This window comes from Lagopus leucura, unplaced genomic scaffold (genome assembly GCF_019238085.1).
Source record: "Lagopus leucura isolate 7727_CA_CO unplaced genomic scaffold, USGS_WTPT01 Super-Scaffold_806, whole genome shotgun sequence".
Taxonomy (NCBI): Eukaryota; Metazoa; Chordata; class Aves; order Galliformes; family Phasianidae; genus Lagopus; species Lagopus leucura.
The window spans coordinates 9,200,827-9,222,403 of NW_024962260.1; the positions used below are offsets into that span (position 1 = coordinate 9,200,827).

The 21,577-nt window shown below is 47.9% G+C and overlaps 1 protein-coding gene across 1 annotated transcript in view; it reads left to right on the forward strand.

Annotated features, from left to right (window-relative positions):
- Positions 1–13,363, forward strand: part of PPIL2 (peptidylprolyl isomerase like 2) — a 55,841-nt gene extending 42,478 nt beyond the window's left edge. Inside the window, exons 16-20 of the mRNA XM_042865577.1 lie at positions 1,150–1,206; positions 9,635–9,707; positions 9,859–9,921; positions 10,418–10,557; positions 12,106–13,363. Of these exons, the coding sequence (XP_042721511.1) occupies positions 1,150–1,206; positions 9,635–9,707; positions 9,859–9,921; positions 10,418–10,557; positions 12,106–12,199 (427 nt within the window). The 3' untranslated portion in view covers positions 12,200–13,363. The remainder of the gene's footprint in view (positions 1–1,149; positions 1,207–9,634; positions 9,708–9,858; positions 9,922–10,417; positions 10,558–12,105) is intronic.
- Positions 13,364–21,577: the final 8,214 nt, after the last annotated feature.

The following is a 21,577-nucleotide window of genomic DNA, read 5'->3' on the forward strand; positions in this document are numbered from 1 at the left end:
CTGCTCGGGTTTTTTTTTTATTACAATTCCTATTACTGTAGTGCATCTAACTGACCAACTGATGGTCTACATATTGAATATCTGAGAACAAAGTGAGACGAAGAACCTTTGCACAAAGCTAAGTTGTAACATACACCCCATGTGGGAGTTTGCACTTGTACAGCATCGCAAAGCTTTCCTCTGGGCAAGCTATGTTTTAATAGATTATCTAGCAGATTGCAGCCCCTCCTGTATGCAATCATATAACTTCCTGAGGCAGTCACTTATATGGAAAAGTACTTTTGGAATGTTTATGTATTTTTAGCTGTCTCTAATGTAGTGTAACAGATGGAGACAGAAAGGAGAGCCAGCGCTGCATGCCCGGCCAGCATGGGCCATCATGGTCTGCGGAGCATGAAGTGGAAACCTCTGTCTCATACTCCTGTAGTCTAAGTCTTCTAACAAAGCATCAAACTGTAGAGAAAGGCTTTTGTAGTATGAATTGTTTTGGATTTGGTATTTCAGTTACTGAGTTTACGTTTAAAAATGCCCTTTTGCCTGGTTAAAAAATCCAATAAATTAAAAACCCAAGTTTTACAGGTTTTCCTCACTTTTGACACTTTTAAGTGCCATGTTTGTACCTGAAGCACAAATCTGCTCCATCTAGAGGAGAAGTGGATCACAGACAGGGCAATGCAATGGAAAAGAAATTGCAAATATTAGGTGTTCAAAAAGGTAAAAGTTTACACTGGCAGAAGATTGCTGTGTTAAATGACTGAATTTGCTAGTACAAACTCCCAGTCATGTACAAGAAATATCCTCACTGAGCTGCAGCCATGTGTCACTGTCCTGCTGTGAACGGTCTGAAGCCTGCCTGGCCAGGGAGGCAGATGCTCACATTATTTTTGGACGCTGTGCAAACCAGTTGTGTTTTGAGTACTGTTTGGGAATGTTGGTGAGGTACAAAATTGAGAAATCCAAACTCACAAATCCCACAGAAAGACAAAACCCACAGAACGGAGGAATTCAGGGGTGTTTACCCAGTGGGACTCCCAGCAAGCGAGATCCCTGTCTCTGTAGAGGACTGTTCCATACACCTTCTGTTTTTAAGCTGGCTATTGCTGAGTCTCAATGAGATAACATGCTAACCCCTGTTTTTATTCTTTCCAGCTTTATCACATTCCGCTCTTGTGCTTATTTGGACAAGAAGCATACAGTGTTTGGAAGGTAAGTGGAAGATACCATGAGAAGCAGTGTAACAGATGTATTTTCCAGTGTGTCCAAAATCTAGAGAGAGGAATCTGCTGACTCTTGCAATTGAACTGCAGCAAAATCCTTGCTCTCAATCCAGTTCCCTTGGTTGTGATTAGGTGGCCAGTATCAATTCAGTGCCAGCCATCAGACTCTGCTTTTTTTCCCTCCTTCCATCACTACATATTGCCTTATTTCCTTTCTGTGGGTAGTTGTCTAGGGAGTCAAGAAAAAATAATCACCTTCATGTAACATTTTCACTCTTACTATGTTATGTATGACAGTGATCATTGGTATAACGTCTATGTGCGTGTGTGTATCTGTAGACACAGACAAATGAGATACTAGCAATGCTTATATAGCGAGGGAGCTTCATTCTTGAAGAAGCCTTTTCCAAAAATCTTTTCCATTTGAGCCATCGCATGATAAAAGTGAGGGTATAGATGATAGGACATGTGACATTTCACAAAGAGATGAGTGTGTTTGTTTGTTCCTTGCTTTCTCTGCTGCAGGTACATGCTATTTACGAAGTCGCTGCAGCTATTCTAACAAATGCCCTGCTACAAATGGCAGGAAGGGGAATTGTTCTGGTTTGCTTTGGTGGTAGTTCCCAAGGATTTTACAGTCTCTTTATAATTAAGAATTGTTGCATTCGTTTCCTGGTTTTATCTATGTGAAAGGCAGCAACTGGAAGTCAGAGCATGTACAGTTTGCTTCGGTTGAATGTTACACAGTAGTGCTCTGTAGTAAAAGTTAAATCCATCTTCTCTGCCAGGAGTTCTTGAGCCAGAAGCTGGCTTCACTTTAAACAATTATGTTAGTGCCATTAGTTCTGATACTGATTCTGCAGAAATGGCACCCTTTGGAATATATTCTTTTTCCTTTCTCAAGTCTGTCCTACACAAGCTTTCCTTTGGTGAAAGCTGATAAATAAAGCAAATTCTAATTCTGGAAGTGGATATATTGGTAGATTTGTGTTACCTATATCTTAAAATCGGTACACTTAAGCTACAGTATGAGTCCTCCTTGCAGAAATCCCCTTCAGTCTGATATGATAATGCTGTTAACCTGAGCTCACCACTTCCCCAGGTCTGTGTGGGTTAGTAGAGCTCTGCAGAAAACATGGCTGTTGCTCGGTCTGGGATGCAGCATGGCTTCAGAGAGCATCCTGTGTGCCCGTCGTGTCTCAGGCAGTGTCTCCTCAGCATGCTCTGGTTTTACCAGAATTTCAGAGCGCTGCAGATATTCTCAGCTGAAATACAAATGAAACACCTTTGCACTGATGTTGATTTAGAATCATTTCTCTGCCCACTTAAGAAAAGAGTGGCACTTTCATCTGAACACAGGGTGGGTGAATTTTACTCTGGATTCTCTTTCATCTAAAAAATGATTAATTTGAAGAATGACAAAGGTAAGGATGCCAGGTTAGATGCATTCCAATCTCCCCTTATTTATCTACAGATTGAACACCTGAGCAATTGAATTGGCATACAAATGTAATAAAAGAGCCTGATGTATGCAGCTTTTAAGGTCTGTATTCTGTCATCAAATTCCTTCAGCTGTTTTTACCTTCATTTGTTGTTTGAAAAACCATCAAAGCCAAAAGATTGAAGCGATTGTATCTCTAGTGGAACTTGCTATTTTAGATCCTGGGTGTTTCCAGGATTTGGTGACTGTATCTGATCTTAGACTGTAGAGTACAATAATATCTGGAAAGCATATCTAGGAATGATATGTAGGGATAAGAATAGAAAGAACCCATGAAATCAGAAGTCTTTGTTTCCATGAATGCTACGTTGGACTGTCTCAACTGGTTGTTTACTGGCCTGTTGTGACTCTCACATAGACTTGAGGATTACTTATTTCAGTTAATGTAAAACCTAAATACCCAGAACTCAGCTGTCACCTCAACCATTTCTGTACATCTTTGGTTCATGTTAATAAGTATCACATACAAACCTCTGAGAGCAGAATTTGACCTGTTTGTAATTTGTGTAGAACTTTCCAGCAGGAATTTCATACTTACCCTTTTTTTTTCTTTTATGTGGGATGGAGCATTGACATTCTTTCTCTTGAGAGCTGCCTGTTGTTCATGCCCCCACTGGTTTGAAGCACAGTGTTTGCACAGCAGCAGCTGTTAGGAGTTGGATGTTTGGCTGTCAATGTGTTTCTCAAACATGCCAGCTGCAGCAGCGAGGTTCTGTAGGTAGTGCTGTAGTTCTGTAGGCACGGCCTGGCCCCACGCACAGGGGTTGTTCAGTTCTGGGGCTGGAGGACTGGGGAGCATCTTGTCACACGAGTGCTGCCCGCCGTGGCAGTAATGAGGGCAGTTGTTACTGAAACTGAAGGAGATCATTTGGCATAGATGAGGAGTAAAACCAAATGCTGAGTAAGAGAAGGAAGCCTTCCCTAGGAGGTGCGCTGCAGGCTGCGTGGACTTCCTGCTCCAGCAGAGCTGCCTCAATTAACTTAGTAATTACCACTTCTAGTAATTACCATTTCTCCCAATTTAGAGAGCGCTGTAATTAACTTGAAATCTAACTGGTGGCTTTTGTTGGTTTCTAGCTGTCTAGTAAGAGGTTTAGGAACTCAGATAATGTAGAGCAGCTGTCTTGAGCTTGCTCTTGTGTATCATCCAGAGAAAGGACAGTATTTCCAGATGATTGCTGCAAAGGGAAGGTCCTCCTTGCTGCACTTCTGTGCTGCTATGTGAAGGAGCTCCCCAGCCCGTGCTGCGGTCAGTTCAACCTGCGTGAGCTGCATGCACTACTGCTGGAACACCGGCGTAGACTTGCATTCCTTACAATGGGGCTGACGTGCCTTATAAAATCTCAATGTGAGCACATCATATCTGCGTTATTTTTATTTTCTGTTACTCCAGTGTCTCGTAATTCCCGTGGATCAGACACCAAGTTCATCTGACCTTTGTAAGTAGAAATAGAAACATGATCTGTGCCAGACAGCTGGCTGCATGAGAGATAACGGAGTGCATGCAGGTGCAGGGTGTTACTGCACCAAGCCCTTTCAGCTTACCTTTCACCAACAGTTTGCACTTTCTTTTGAACCAAGGAAGAAGAATGCCCTGAATAAAATGAAATGCCTCCTGATATCCTGGGGAGCCCATTCCAAAACCAAAGGGAAAGTCCATGTTTGGAATGATAGTGAAAAGTGATTGAACTGTTGTGATCAGGAGGAGGGGAGAAATGTTTGCTGTCCAAACTGTGGGTGAAGCAAAGGACAAGGGGGGCAGTGAGCGCAGGCTGCAGGTATGCAGCGAGATTAAAGGAAGGCCAAAAGAGGGAGCAAAGGAAGAAGTGTCACCTGTCAGTAGCTGACATGCTCAGCTCAGCCTTCTCTTCCTTTCCTGCTTCCCTTGTCAGATGCTTTTGTGGCAGAAAGTTTACTCCCCTTGGATAAGCATCATTGCATTTATTATCCCCTAACCTGCTTAGTGCTCTTGTCCTCTAAAGCGATAACCATGTAAAGCTGCTACAGTGCACTGAGGTACCCAGGAATGGTTCGTTGGTGCAGTGTTTGTTTCTGTGTGCTATGGATCAGTGCACCCCACAGCTGCTTAGCTGTGAAGCGCCAGGTTCATCTGCTGAGTTTGGTTTCCAAATGCTCTTCTCCAGGTTGCTTTACTGTTTTGTTGCTTTCCATTATTGTGTCCCATTTCCCATCCTAATCCCTTAGGAGAAATGGAGGTATTTTGATTACATCCTTGTGGCTGGTTGGAATTGCTCACTCCGTTTTGGGTTGGGTGTATACATAGAAAACATTTTGTCCTGAGAGTGTGTTTGTGACTGTATATATTGTTCTCTGTCTATATAAATGCATGTACTCTTTTGTTTTAATATAAAAATAAGCTTGAGTACAGAATGTATTTACAAAACAGAGTTTCTTTGTGGTTTCTGTTCCTGGTTTAAAGCTTTGGTGTTTCATTTTTTTGAGAAAGCCCAGACGTTGTTCCTGTTTCGTCCTCTGGTCAGGAAACCCCATCGTCCTGGAGGACTGCCACCCCAGCACTGCATAAGGCACAGGATCTGTGCCTTAAAGAGTTTGAGAACAAGCAAGTCCGTGTGTGAATGGCTGTGGGGCTGCTTGGGAGCTGCAGTGCTCTGTAGGAACAATGCTGGTGTAGCTGTGAGAGTTCCTTGGCATATTGCAAATGAATGGAGCTTTCTCCACGTGTTTCTCTTGCACTTCATGCAGAGGTTTTGGCAGTGACTGCCAGACAAAGTTACTGGTTTGCATAATAAAACAGCCATAACATGAAGTGGGATTTTAAATAGCATCTCTAAATTTGAGATGCAAAGATTTCCAGTGCTAGCTTAGCTCAGTAGTCAGTAAAACAGTGTCGCGTAGATAAGACCGTGTTTTTCATTACTTTTTTAACAGAAAAAATGTAAATGTACCTACCTTATCCCCCACGTGTGAATGCAATGCAACATTTGTCAAGCTCCTCCAAAAGCACAGCGAGCTGTCACAGGGACACTGAGCTAAATATACTGCTGAGATCATCATTCCTCTGTTCAGCATCTGCTGGAGACAGACAGCAAACCCTCAGTCTCGCTGCTTGTTCTCATGTGGATGGTGTCTTGAAGGTGTCACCTTTTCCATTGTGGGCTGTCATCTGAACTGCTGTTTAAACCTCGCAGAAACTTGCACGGTCTGTTTAGGACAAAGCATATGTGGCCTTGTCTGAGGAACGGAGCCGCACACGGTGCAGCAGGGCAAACTGAGCCACAAACGGTGCAGCAGGGAAAGTCGTTTCTGCCCGTCTGCCGACCCGCCGGCTGGCTGCAGTGCTCAATGCTCCATGACTGCTGCACGTACAGCTGAGCCCACGGCCTTTACCTTCTGTCTTAATGAAAACTGTCTGCAGGGCTCTTCATGCTGAGACTCACAGTTATTCATGCTGCAGGTTTTATCTCTTCAAAGTTAGTGGGTTATTTGAGTAATGCTAAGTAGTTGCTCTCATTTTAGAAGGTTTTTTAGTGCTTTAATGTACGGATCTGATGGTCTTTCCTACATGTAACTTATGTAGGCTTTTTTTTTGGCCACGTCCCAGGGCATGTGTTGAGCGGCTGGAGAGAATCCCCAGAAGTGCCTCGGTGTGCTGGTTTGATTGTTGGCTGTGGGGTAATTGCTGCAGCGATGGCGGTGCACTCCCTGAGACACTGCATTCTGCCGCTCTGCTTTCAGCACTGCAGAGTAACGTCATGAGGTTTGACAGTAACGACTTGTCGTATTTTGAGAGCCAACGTGTGTGCCAGCATTCCGTTTGATAAATCAAAGAAAGTTCTGCAGAACTGTTTGCAGCTAGCCACAAGTTTCCTGACGGATGCGTAGCCCAGTTCTCAGTGACTGTGTGGTGTGGTCAGATCTCGTCCTTTCTGGAAGCACCTCAGCAGGGCCCGATCCTTGGCGTGGGTTCCTGACCAAAACTAACCCTGGGAATTATTTCCAGTTCTTCTGGTCAGGGCTGTCTCATCTCAGCTCCTGGCTTGTATTCAAATTAATTTCTATGAGCAGTTTTATCACAGTATGGAAAGACACAAAGCAATATTGAGAGCTCACCGTGCTGATGCTGCAACGTGCATGGATGTACTTTCTGTGGAAAGCGTTAGAGGCAGGAGTATGAAAGAACACAGTTCTGTCACAGTTTGGGGAAAAGAAGCTGAAGGAGGAAAGTGAATGACCTGCTGTGCAGGCCCACAGCTGCAGCAAGGCGAGAACAACGTTGTGCCAGCGCTTGTGAATGAGGAGCACCCTTGCTAGAAGTGGAACATGAAATGAAGGGAAGCTGCTGTCTGGAACCAGGACTGACTTTTGTTTGCATCGGTTGGCATAAAAGGACCAACCTGTCACTGGGGGTGCCAACACCAAAGCACCAAATGCCAGCATGTTTAGCTGGCTGCTGGTGCTGCAGATGAAGGGAAGTGCTGGCAGCTGCCTCCCTGCAGGACACATCCACAGTTGTGAGTGCAGTTGATTTGGGGTCTGAACTTTGCAGTGTCATACAGATTCTTTTATTTCAATGCAGTCTTTACTGCTAACTGGAACAGTGACAGAAGGCAGTAAAACAACAAAGGTCCTATGAGAAGTGCTGACTAGCAATTTCTGGTGGATTATTGTTGACATCTGAACAGTGGATCTAAAAGTCACCAAGCCATCCCGAGGATGATATCCTTGTCTTCTAACACTTTCTAATCATGTCAAGCAGGTGGTATCTCGTTCTTTCACTGCTGACCTGTGAATGCCACATCTACCACTGATGTAAAATGTACAAGTGACAAAGAATTCCCAGCAATGTTTAATTAGCACAGCGAGTGGAGATTCATGAGCATTGCCAAAATGCATTAGGGGTAATACTGTGGGAAGTCTAGCTACGGGCTAAGGGATTACTCGATTAAATTGCTAGTGCACAGCTGATCTGACTATTTTAAATTATCAGAACCTAATTAAATGGAAACATACAGGCAGATAATGAATGGAGCTGTTGGCTAGAAAATCCTCCAATATTAAATCAGAAGTTTCCTTTAGGGGCAGTTAAAATACAGTGAATGTATCTTAGGCTGTGTGTTAATCACTGGTATTAAAAGTGGATCTGATATTGGCCCGAGGAGAGTTTTGAAATTGAGTTTTCATTACAAAGTTGCTGGAGCCGATGCAGGGCTGTCAGACCCCCTCTGCTCTCAAAGCTCCCCCATGCGATATCTCCAGCTACAAACGAATGCATCTGTTCTAGCCTGCATACGTGTTTTTTTAGAAGTCACGACCTGATTACAGAATATTGACACACCCTTGGGTAACAGAGAAGTTTGGAATGCTCAAACAACAACAAAGTGTTTGCAGGAACCGTGTCTGTTCAGGCAGGTGCTTAGCAGCAGCCTCTGGAACTCAGCAGGGCTTTCTGCAGCTGGGTCTTTCTGTTGGACGTCTTTAGTGCCCGTTACCCAGGCGGTGCAGTGAGGAGCAGCCCTGGGCTCCCTGGGCAGCAGGCCCTGCCCTCTCACTGTGCAGCTCTTGAGCTCCTCTGGCTCCGGGAGCAGCGCTGTTTAGGATTAGGGCTGCTCCTCATTGTCCCACAGACGTTCGTATGGGCTGTGGCTTTGGTTCCTGGCTGTGTTAACGCAGATGTTGTCCACCTACAGCCTGCATTTGTAAAGGCTCTGGATCCCCCGGCATCAGCGGGCTTTATTTACTGCTGTTCTAAATATAGCCATTTTCACATTTAACTGGGGACAGGGATATGGATTAAGCCAGTAAATATCTTGGGACTGAGAGGTGATCGCTGCAGGACCCCTTGGAAAAAAACTGACCCAGTGGTTCCTATTTGAAGGTAGATTTTCACACCTGCCAGCGGGTTTTTGATTTAACACGTGCCGTGTTCGCATCCTTCTGGTTTCTCCATCAAAACGTCAGCACCCTCCAAAAGTCCGTTCCGCTGACGCTGTTATCCCTATTAACCACATCTGGTGGCTCAGAGATAGAAGGCTGTCTGGCAGACTGTTTTCCACAAAACCTTGTTGATTGCTGCTACTTATTTCCTTTCTTTCTCAATCATGTCCTGTCTCCACTATTCCATTATTTTGCTGGGATAGATGCCAGGAAGACAGGCTTATAATTACCTGGATCACCCCATTTATCCTTTCTAAATATCCTTTTCTGGAATTTTCCCATTGTTCCATGCTTCTTTTTTGGGTGAGGAAGGGTAGGAAAAAAGCACCAACAACCGTCCAGAAGTCTTCAGCCTTTTTTTAATGTTTCAAAGCAAATGTTTGGATACGTTGTCTTGAAAAACAAGCATCCAAGGATCCTCTTAAAGACAACCTACGATGAGGGGTGTCCACAATGTGATGCTCTGCTGCTTTCCCAAAGCCTCCCCCAGGTTCATTGCTGCAAGCAAAAAATGGGAAGTTAATGAAAACATCTGCTTTCTTGACCCAGTCTGGTTTAGTTTTCAAAGCTCATAGTAGTAACAAATGAGATACAAATTTATGGATGTAATGCTAGCAAATGAACCCGTTTTGCATTGGATTTGTTTTTTCTTGCACAGGCAGCTGCCCACAGTTGCTCCTTCTCCATCTGGCTGGTTTCTGTGCACCAAAAGGCTGCCACACTGGGGGGAGATGTCTTTGCATTCTCTCTGAATATTTGACTTCTCCTTATTGTGTTTAAACTTAAACTCAAATCCCAGATTTGAGGAAAAAAAATTCTTACCTTCCACCCTGAATGACGTTATCTTAAGTCTTCCAAATACAGTTGCTGATTGCCCTTCCACTAAACACAGTTGGTATAAAACTCTAGTAGAGTGGGTGGGCAGTGATGATATTGGATGTGAGAGTGTGGGAATATTCCAGTGATGCTGTGACAGCTGGAAGTTGTCTTTCTCTCTTAGAGTGGTTGGTGGCTTTGAGACTCTGACTGCTATGGAGAACGTGGAAAGTGACCCGAAGACAGACCGTCCCAAGGTAGGTGGGAAGTGACGGGAGCTGTGTGGGGATAGCGAGCATCTCTGGCCCTGCACAGCATGGTCACCCTGCTGCTGCTTCCCCGAAGCAGAACCTGGGGCAGACATTGCAATTCAACCAGAGAGTCAACGTTCTCCTCTTCTGCTCACAGGAAGAAATACGAATCCAGGCAACAACCGTTTTTGTAGACCCGTATGAGGAGGCAGATGCACAGGTGAGTATGGCTTTCTCTCATCTGATAGGCTGGAGAACTTTGAAGCTCAGTGACTTCAGTTTTTGCCCCAGTTGATCCCTTGTGGAGACCATATACTTCTCCCGTGCCTCTTTTCACCTCCCCCTGCATGTGGAAGTCCCTGGCCCACACAAGCACAAGGTGAGGTAGCACAGCTGCTCCTTATGTTGCACTGTGCACAGGGAGCACAGCTGCCGTTTCAGCTGAGAGGTCTTTGGAGCTCAGTCTGGCATGGCTCCCCTCCTCACCCTTAGCAATAGCTTCCTTTCCAAATGCCCACTATGGGTGGAGGTGACAAAGAGAAGTTTTGTTGTACTGGCTGCAGACAGCAGGTTGAGGTCCTTTTCCTAAAGCCAACCCTGTTGTTGCAGCAGTGCAGATTGCTGTCTTAGAGTGCTGTACAGTTTCAAAGAACTATAGTCATGGTCTCCTTTCTCTGGATGAGCTGTTGTAACAGATTGCACTCTGCTTCCCATAGGTTGCTGCAGAAAGAGAGAAGGTTCAGCTGGAAGAAGAAGCAGCCAAAACAAAAGCTGAGGTGGTCCCACTGAAGAAAGATGTTCAGACTCCTAAAACTTACCGTCAGGGGATTGGAAAATACATTAACATGGCTGCAGCGTAAGTTCCCTGCCCAGCTGATCTTTGTTCAGTTTTAGTTGCCTTTCCGGCTGGATGCTGACCCTGTCCATTGCTGTTTCTCAGTGCTACCTGCTAGAGCTCTGGAACAGGCCAGATGTTTGCTTAGTGCCAGCAAGCTTTGCAAAGACTCTGTCATGCAGGAGTTGGAGATCCCTCTAGTTGTTATTTTTCAAAATTGAAAGTTGTGAGCTTTTTTTTTTCCAGCACTTGAACATGGCTGAGTTGGTCCTCAGCAGTGTTTGCAGACTTCACAATTGTAGATATGTGTCTACAATGCAGAAGTTCTTAAGCAGGAACTGTAAAAGTCACTTCCTCCTCCACCTTTTGTTCTGGTCTCTTCCCCTTCTCCAGCTATTTCTTAAGGCCACTGTCCCATGGATATCTTTTCCTTTAGCAGCTTTTCTTGAGCACAAAGAAGCTGCCTTAAACCTGCATCAGTCTTCTGATCTGATTCCTGTGCAGCCAGCAGGTTCCCAGGCTCGCTGTGGGAGCTTCAGGGTACCTGGCAGGTTGCACAGGCTTGTCCCAAAGCACCCGCTCCCAGATACCCTTTTGCACCCACCGGAGTTGACAGCATCTCTTGCTTACCTAAAGACAGCACAGAATGCTGCCTCAGCTGCAGCCTAGCATCAGCTTTGGATAAATTACAATGAATGCCTTCCGCTTGATTTTTAGCAGACTTCTGTAACAGCATTTGCAAAAATACTGCTGTCTGCCTACTGCATAAAGGCAGTCGTATTTGTGTGTACACAGATTTGGACAGCAACTGAGTCAGCTTCTTTGTGCCTGTGTGACTTACAGGCATTTGCGTAACTGTGAGAACAAAAATATGGCAGTCCATGTAGGTCAGCTCCGTGTGCATCTCAGTAAAACGTTTTGGTTACAGAAAATTGCTTGGACCTTAAAATATTACGTTCAGCATAAAACTGTCATTCACTGTTACCAGCTGTACAGAAGGGACATTTCTTTCCTGGTCCTTCACTCACTGCAGCCTGCCTTCAGGAGGGCACAGCAGCCCTTTGGCTCAGGCTTCTCCCTGCTGCTATCTGACAATGAAACCACAGAACCTGGCCGTGTAAAATTTCCATGGGGCTGTAAGCTCTGCTGAAGGTGAGCTGGGAATAGCAGTGGTGAGTGCAGCATGCCACGCACAAGGAGCAGACTCAGCTGCTTTACACCCAGTTCCCCATAAATCCTTCTGCTACCACAAGCATGGGTAAGAAGTGTGGGGAGCACTTATGGCTCAAACTTTCAGTGCTAAAGAAGTGCCGCTGTTGAATAGTCTGCTCTGACCCGGAGAACTTGCTAGGCTTTGAACACATTTTTGGAAGCGTTCCAAGCCTGACACGAGCCATCCCTGCTGACAGCCAGAAGCCCCAGCCCTGCTGTGCCAGCCCAGGGCGCACGCTCCTCTCTGATTCATAGCTGGCTCCGGTGTAGCTGTTACAGGGAGGGCAAGGCAGCCAGCTGCCCCGCTCCCAGTGCGCAGCAAACAGTCCCTAAGGGGTGTTTTCATTTTGGCTCCAGGAAGCGCAGCGTGGAAGATGACGGGCCCTCGACAAGCACAGCTGCGAAGAAAGAGAAAAAGAGTGCAGGCTTTGGGGACTTCAGCTCCTGGTAGCAGTGCGGAGAGCCCAGCACTGGAGCAGCACGGCAAAAAGGAGGCCTCCCACGTGTCCCTGAAGAGCCCGAAAGACAATCTGTCCTGGGGAGAGGGAAGGCACCAGCATTCACCGCGAAGAAAACTGTTGCTTTGTTAAGGCTGGTTAATAGACTTTGTTTTCTGGAGATCTGCGTTCCCACAACTGCATCTTTCTCGAAGGCCTTTTTGTTGTTGTTCAGCTGAGCAGGGAGCAGACACCACAGCTCTGCTGGGGATTAGCTGGAGCCTTTCTCTGGGCAGCCAGCAGCAGCTCAGGCAGAACCCAGCCTTGCAACAGCTACATTGTGAAAGAGCTTCATTTGCAGGTAACCGTTTCCAGGCAAGCCGGGTCTGCCAGATGGATTGGTGTGCTGGGGAAGTGCCCGAGCTGCTGGAAGGCTCTGCAGAGGGAAGAGGGCTGCAGCCTCCTGCCTCTCCTTTCCAGCTGCCTTGTGCTTGTTCTCAGCAAGGACTAATTCCATCTTTTCCTCTTGCCTCCTGGCTGGACTGACTGCTGTCCGTCTCCACAGGGCCTCGCTCACTCTGAAATGAGCTGTGTCTGCACCCATGTGATCTCCAGCAGCCTGCAAAGCAGTGAGGCTGAGCAGCAAGCAGTGTGCCTGCTGCAGCTGCGCCGCGTGTTCTTCTGGCAGCTGGCCTCGTTGGAGCCCCTGGGCAGCTGGGGGGCCGGGCTGCCCTGCCTCAGAGCTGCCCTCTGGGTCCAGAACTGACAGCCTGGAGCAGTTGAGTGGGAACAGAAACAGCATCACAGCATTTTTTTAGCCATCCCCTAGGGCTGCTCCCTGCATAGGCATCTCAAATATTTCCTTACATAGCCACACTGTTAGGATGCTTACAAAAGGCCTTACTGAGTGCAGAAATGCCAGCCTGGGAAATGTAACCTGTGTTACTGTCACTTACAGGTGGCGCAGTAGATCCTGAACGTGACTTCTCAGTTCACCTCGGGTGTTTTCAGAGCAGTACCCTCCCCTTCCTGGCAGAGGAGGTGGTTTTGTAGTCATCTTTGTAACCAATACATTGATATCAGTGGTTTAAGAGATTAAAGTCTCTACTTATATGAAATAGCTGTACAAAAATTTTGGTAACAAATTTTGCAATTAAATGCTTTTATTTTCTTTTGGATGCTTGTGTTTTACCCTCAGCTGTGATTTCCAGGATCACAGCATTACAGCATCAATTGTTGTGCAAGGAAATGATTCATTCCTATGTTTTAAGATGCTTGTGAGGAACTCAGGGATCTTTGCGGATATGATTCCATCCTTGTTAAACTATAGGAAGTTGAAATTCATTTAAAGAATAGCAGGGGTTTTCTGCAGCGTTTGCAGGGTACAAAGCCAGACACAATTCCAGGAGCTGTGTGGTGCTTTCCTGCAGCTGAGCTGCAGCTTGCTGCTTCTCCTGGGCTGGCCTCTGCCTCACAAAGGGGTATCGATCCCTTTTATGCACCATCTGCTTCAGTGCATTCTAAAGTTGCAAAATTCGCAGTGTTGCTGGAGCTGTTGCAGTTTAATGAACTCCATAAGAGTGAAATGGTTTTCCATAATAGATTAGAATGGAGATTATTATGAAAGCAAGGAGCTTTTGATTACAAGGAAGTGGTGTGGTGAGGACTGCTGCCCTGCTGGGGCTGTGCTGCAGGTGCTACAAAGACGGGCTCCTTTTGCAGCAGCAGGCTGCAAAGAGAAGTGCTCACTTTCCCATTCTGCTGGAGGTTTCTGGCAGAAGTCTTTGATCGCTCTGGGGCTGCCGGCCTTGCACTGCCCATTTCACTACAGTTTCCCACCATTGCCAACAGGCAGGAGCAGCCACCACTTCCTCCATTCCGGGAAGGCAGAGTAACCTTGGAGCTTTGCTCTAAGCAGTGGAAGCTCCGCGGCTCAGGGCTCTGCTTTCCCAGCTGCTCCTGCCCCCACTCCTGCCCTCGCTGGCTGTTGGCTCTACCCGCCCGTGGAGCTGCAGTGTGGGCCAGTGTGGGGCACTGCAGCCCTGGGCCTCTGTCCTGACCCCCACCTCCCTGCTCCCTCCATCACCTGGATGTATGCATGGCTGGTCGGTTTGTTGAGTTTTGTTTTTTACTTCAGCTTTTCTACTGATAAGCAAAATTGCAGGGACAAAGAGACAAAGCTCTCCTTAAAAGTACAAGTCAGAATGTTTGGCCGGACAGGCAGGACACGAGGTGGTGTGCAGGGCAGGGCGGTGCAGCCCTCGTGCTCACGGCTCGCTGCAGGGCCATTTGCAGAGTTTCCACTACCTGAGTTGAGAGAGAGCAGAGAAGAGGTTTCTCTGAGCCTTTTCTGCCCTGCAGCTCCCAGGGTTCTGCAGCCAGGACCGTGCTGCAGGGGGCACCTGCGCTGGTCCTTGCTGTGCCCCAAAAGACTGGCAGGAATTGGGCAGCCTTAGTGCAGAACTCCACTGCTGGGTGCTGTTTGCAAGCAGATTTTTGCTCTCTTTGCTTTTGATGCTTGTTAGAGGAGAGATTTTAGCATGGCTTTTGTCAACACCCCCCACCTTCTTAGCACTGTTTGCTTTGGATAACATGGGCCATGGGCTGTGCAGGAAGGAGACTGGCAGCTGCCGGCCCCTTGGCTTTGTGCAATAGCTGGGATCTTTTGTTTCCACTTTCTTTGTAAATCAGATTTATTGCAGTGGGGAATTGATCGGGCTGTGGGGCAGGGACCAGAGGTGGGGATGCACCCGCAGGGATTCTGCTGCTGCTGCTGCAAGGCTCAGTGCTGCGAGGCCAGCACTGGATACCCTGAGATGGGCACGTGCAGCTCTCTGACCTCAACCTCTGGCAAAGCAGCGGGGAGTGAAGTGTTTCCCACTGTTGCTGTGCCCCTGCAAACCCCAGCAGTGGCAGCAGCACTCGTGTGTGTGCCACAGCCCCTCTTCAGAACAGCCAAGCAGATAACAGCTGCAGGTCACATCTGGGGCTGAGGAGCCCAGGCTGGGCTGCAGGCTGAGGCCCTGGGGTCTGCGTTGTGCCCCACTGTGCCAGGGCAGCTTCCCAATCCCACGTGAGGTTTCAGTGTTCCTGACGTCACGGAGCAGCTGAATTTTCCCTTTCACACAGAAAAGGGCTCATGAGCACTCACAGCAGCTGGAGCTGGCAGCGTGCAGCTTCATGGCTCCTGAGAAGCAGCCACAGTCCACATGGAACATAGAGCCAGCTGTCGTCAGCCCTTCCCCTGGAAAGCCTCCCAAGGTCTCCCTTTTCTGATAGTAGATATGTTCTCTAATCTTCGGCCTCCATTTATTAATGGTTAATTATATCTATTTGCTTTTCTGCCAGCATTGTCCCTTAGCTCGCATGGCCACCCTCCCTCCTGATGCTTGCTTCCCTGCACTGTTCATAGGTGGGATTGGGTCCCCTCTCTGCTGCCGTGTTTGGCTGCCCATGCTGCGTGCCTCCCGCCCTGCCTGTGCTGGATTTGGAGACAGTGAGGTGGCTCCATCCTGCACTGTGGAACCCTTGGGATGAAGGTTTCTGTGTGCAGTATCCCCATGTGTGAGAGCCCCCATCCACACTCAGCAGGGCTGGGGTTGCTGCTGGCCTCCAGGAAGCACAGCCCTCTGCTAATGGTGCTGTTGCTTCATTTTGCCAATCTCCACATCCCCAGGTGGAGGCATTCTGGGGCAGTGAGAGTGGCTTCCCAGCAGCCCACCAAGGGAGCAGCTGTGTGATTTCTGTCTATGCTTTCATCCCGTGATGAAAGGGATGATAGAAAACATTTGTTTTCACCACAAGTGCAACAGACCCCTGAGGAGGTTGCCTCCCCAGTGCTGCTGGCAGCAAATCTCCAAGATAGGTAAGGTGCCAGCAGACAGAAAATGCCAAATGCACACAGACCTCCAAGCAGCTGCAGAGCAAATCTTTCTCCCTAGACTTTGGCACGTGCTGCACCTTGGCTGGAGGCTCCAGCACCAAAGCCTGGTGGGCCACGGCCGGAGCTGCACGATGGCCCCATGCATTGGGCTGCTGCATGGCTGCAGCTGAGGGATCTGCAAGAGACACTTGGGTTTTTCTATGAAAATGGCCAAATATTTTATTGCAGGCATTCTCTGCAGATCCCAGCCAGGCTTTTAATAGATGGGTTCCTCGCCAGCGGCAACTACAAATTGATTGCAGCAGAAGGGCAAGTGAAGACAAATATAGAGCCGGCTGCCTACAGGGAGCGCACAGAGGGAACTTCGGATGCTATTTTTGGTGCTTCGTCTCCAACTGCTTACAGTGTTTCTGATCTTTGCTTCTCCATCAGAACACATTTTGGGTTAGGATTTTGTTTGTGTGTGTGTGTGTAGGAGAAAACCCTCCCTGTTCCACAGAAGGCTTTTTCAGCTTTTCCATGCTCCATGGCCCTGGCCTCAGGAGTAAAGCAATGGGTGAGCGCATAAACCAGGGTGTCTGCTGCCCGGATCCTGTCCGCACTGTTTGCTGGGCACAGGCGTGTTGGCTGCAGGCGCCCACCCCACAGAGCCCCCTCCCAGAGCTGTGCAGGGGGGTCAGCCGCCCCAGCACCCTTCAGGCTGTGTGCCTCTGGAGTGTCGTCCTGTGCAGGAGGTTGTGGCTGTGATCAAGTCCCTGGCGCGGGCCTGGAGGCTCAGCCCTCACAGATGGGTTTCTGGGTCAGGGAGGCAAAGGTGAGGGTTGCACTGGGAGCTGCAGGCGGGCAGGTTCCCTGTGAGGGAGACAGGGCTGCCTGGCACACGGCTGGCACCACTGCCTTGTGTCGGAGGCTGGGAACCAGCACAGTGCCCAGGGTAAACAATGCCTGTAAAATTCCCGTCCTGAGGAGCAGTGTGTGTGCCCCAGCTGTGCTGCTTTGCATTTCTCTGTGGCATTTCCATCGGGGGGACGGCTGTCTCCTGGCACCCACTGCAATGTCAGCCCTGGTCCCCATAGCTGCTGTTGGAATCTGTCCTGGCACTCCAGCAGCAGCCGGACAGGGCTGTGGGGCCAGGAGCTGTGTTATTATTGGCAACTTCTATCTCTTCTCTGGGCTGAACACCTGCAGCTCTCAGCCCGTTTCCCTAGCAGAGGTGCTCCAACCTCTGAGCATCCCCGTGTCCTCCTCTGGTCCCCTACAGACCCACATCCCAGCTGGCAGGGATCCTAGCTCACTCCAGACAGGCCCTGGCCCAGTATTGCTGTGTCTGTGTGCTCTAGGCTCTGTGCCAGGTGCCGCAGCCATCGCACGGCCACATATTACATGTTTGAGCTGTGAAACACTGCGCACATGGAGATAATCATTAACTGGAGGAGCTGTTAACCTTCAGCGAGGGCTGGGCTGCCAGGGAGCACTGCCAGAGCAAAGTCTGCTTTTTAGTAAACACTGAAAGAATGCTGCAAAACATTTTTGTTTCTGTGTTATGGGTAGGCAATTACAGGGCATTAATTTGTGTCTGCAACCTCTGTGCTGCAAGAACCAGAAGACAGGGAGGGGAAGTTACAGTGACACAAACTGCATCTGGTGTGTCAGTGTGGAGCACAGAGCACGGCCTCACTGCAGGGCTGCAGTTCACACACACAAACCTTCTGTCACAAAGCACCGTATTTAGACCTGAATGGAGGCAGCAGTTCAGCACCAGGGGAGCAGCAAGAACCGCCTGCACTGCCAGCAGCTCAGGGCAGGGCGACAACAGGCAGGCACAGCAACCTTGTGCTGCTTTGGATCTCACATCACATGGGAAATTCAGGAAGGAGGAAGATTTTTTTAAAGAGGAAGAAAGGGAAGGAAAATGCAAGCAGAAGCAGATTTACAGTTGTATCTGTTCTACCTAGTGAAGAAGTGGAGCATGCCACATGCCCATCAAAACAGTGCTCCCTTGACCATCAGTGGGAAACAGATAACTAATTCAGGCCTGTAAGGACACAAACAGCGAAGCAGAGCAGGGGCAAGCTGGGCTGTGATTTTCTTGGGCAGCTTGGGCCAGGGCAGTATAAGAAAGAGCACAGTGACCTCAGGGAAAGCACTGCTCCTGCCAGCATAGCCCCTGGCTGGCAGCCCCACACCAGGCACCATAAAGCAGTGCATGGAGACGGATGGATTGTGGGGTGCTAATCCTCATGAGACTTCTTTCTAACTGATCTGTGCTTGCATTCAATCAGCAGGACAGCTGCAGGAGAAGCACGGAGCTCTGCACTCACCCCCAGCTCTCAGCAGCACATGGTTTACATCTGCAACCCATTTCCCAGATGTAGCAATCTGCCCGGGCCCTATTGCAAAATCAGATCATCTCACCCTTGGCAGCCCCACTCTGTGTCACAAGATCCCTGGCTTTACTGGGTTTTCATTTTGAAAAGCGGTGTTTGCACAGCCGGTGCACAGAACCTCTGCTCTTAATTTTCACTCTAAGTGCTGCACCCTGGGCGAGTATTGCTTTTTTGTGATACAGCAGTAAATTTTAAATCACCTTTACTGCAGAATACAGCTTGTTTGACTTCTCTTTTAAGCAAACACAACTTGAACCACAATTCTAGCAGAGCTGGTTATTAATGCCTTTCACTCCCCAGCGCAAAGCACAAAACCAGAAGCATTCAGCAGCCAGAAACACACCTCCATTGTTCTCCCACTGAAAGGATGCACTTTCATCCTGGCAGCACAGCAGCAGCACTGTGTGCAGGTGCACTCCTGCTCCTAGGGACAAAGAACCAACAGGATGACTTAAAGCAAGCCACTGTGCGCTGAGTAATGGGCACAGCCAAACTCAAAGATGCTTTTGTTGTAATCTTCTCCTAGAACCATAACGGGCTGTGTTCTGCAGTAAGAGACAAGGCTGCTGGCATCTTCACGTATATTGCACTGAACAGAAGGGCTAGCAGAATAAATAGCCATCCAACCACCAAAGTGTTGTGTCTGCACCACACAGACCATTCAGACAAGGAAAACGTTTTCTTTCCAGAAGCTCATCCAACAACACTGGACTGCCATCAGCTCCTGGGCCCAACCTGGGAGGTTTTGTTCAGACATAATTTCAGAAAACTAAGTTAACTTTCTTCAGTTGTAAAGCAAAGCAGAAGGATCATTTCTAAGTGAGTCACAAAGTTAAAATGTTAAGTGAATGTTAAAGCATATTTGCACCCTTCTTTATGGTAAAAGGTGAGGAGCCATGCTGTGATGGAATTTGCATATACATATATAAATGACTGCATGCAAACTCCATTCTGAATGAAGGACTAAGTGCTGTCAGTGCACAGAAATGAATAAGGCAGAACCTCAGACTAGCTCAGCCTTTACTAGTGAAGGCTCATCAGTCATATGGCTCAGCAGAGCTTCATCACAGCCAGGAAACCGCGTGGTGCAGCACCAGCTAACAGCAGCCACTGGCTGTGCTCAGGTCCTCAATGCTGCACCAGCTGGGACAGCCAAGGAGAGGTGGAGAAAGGGACAAAAAAGGAAGGAGCCCCATGTGGACAGAGCTGTCTCACCAGGGCCCTACTTAGAGATTAAGCTGAGCTCCACCTGTGACCTTCCCTTGTCAGCTAACCACGATTGGCAGTGAGGCTATGCATGTCACACTGCAGTGCTACAGTGCTTAAAAATACAGCGCAACTGAGAGCCCTCAACCAGGACAGGTATTCACTTACCTACTTTCAGCAGACAAAAAGATCTTCTTATGGAAGATTCCCAACCCCTAGACAAGGCATCTGCTCACTGCTATCCATCTCAAGATGTTTTCCAGCTGGCAAGAGACAAAACTGGAGTTCACAATTTCAGAATTCTTCCTGCAATCTAATTGCAGTCAGGCAATTTTCCTCACAATGGAAATAGTACGTTTGATCTGTCATGTGGAGCATCCCCTTTTACTTGTGAGATGAAGCAGTGGATTACTGCAGTCACTGAATAAGCACACACTGAATTACTTCATTCCCCACCTCAGTCTACAGGGCTCACATTTATGCAGTCTCACCAGCGCTCAGCAGCGCCGCACACCCAGCTAACCAAATAAAAACCTGACTCCCCCTCCGCATCCCACACCTCTTGGCTAACGAGTTCTGACTTCATTGAAAGCATTCAAATTCAAACCACCGTTTTCTATTTACATTCTATGGACTCCACTGATGAACCACCCTAAAATAATCCATGGATCACAGCCACACCATTTGGCCTGCCTTGGAGTTCACAGAACTCCCAGGAACATTTCATTAACACTTCAGTGCTTAACACACACATACGACTCGTGCAAGTAGGCAAGTCTAATGCAAAGCATTTCCTTTGAATTCATTTATATTTAGCTGGTCTAAGGACGATCCTACACCTGCATTATACAGGAAAGTAACCAAATCACTGCAATAGCCCTTTGCTACAATATTGAGAAGTTTTTAAAATTAGTCTTCCAAATCAACAAAGACAACTGTGAAGATAAATACGGCCATCTGATTCATCTTTAGAAGAAAACATTGCTTTACTTGGTGTTACCATTCGCTGAACCCATGAGTGCCACAGACTGGACTTCCTTAATGGGATGCTCAAGGCAGGGAGAAGAGTGATCACTGGGGATGCGCTGCGGGGATAGGCAGAGAATTTCAGAGCACGCTGTCCTTGTGGGATTTGTCTCAAAGCACGTGGAAGACAGGAAGGTAAGCAGGAGTCATCCACACTGCCTTAAGGAAGGACCACACCTGACCAACTCACTGCTGTGGCGATGGACCGACTGCCTCGGTGAGTGGTTGATGCAATACACTTCAGTTTTAGTGAGACTGTGGATACTTTCCAAAGCATTCCACAGAACATTACAGTTGGATAAGCGGATTGCTGGACTGAGAACTGAGGAGGCTTCTGTAGTAATCGACAGCTCCATGTCCAACAAGCAGCTGGTGACAAGCACAGCACCTTCAAGATCAGTGCAGAGCCTGTTGTTTAAAACCCCTGTTAACAACCAGTCAACAGCACGTCCTACCTGCCTACTCGAGTGGGTGGGTCTTCCACAGACACACGAGAAAACTGTTCCTGTAATTGCATCAACTGGAGAAGTTCCTCCCAGCCCAAGCAGGGAAGAACAGAGCGAATGCCTGTGCTCAGAGTTCCGCTCTGCTCTCCAGGTGACCAAGGTAACCAAACAGCACAGCCACCCCTCCTCCAACTTCGGAGGGTTGCTGTTGGAGTGTGCAGGCTGATTCTCCCTTTAAAAGCTTTGTTTTCATGAGGTTCACGGATTAGCTTTAACTGCGCTGGAGCTCTCAAGTAGGAAAGCATCTTAACTCTGGAAAGATTAGCAAAAGGAAAAAAAAAAAACCACACATTTAGTGACAAAAGTATGTACTTAATCAGATTCAACCCATGCCCACAAGTTTTTTGAGCTACTAAGAGCACTGGCTTTCCTCTCTGGTATTAT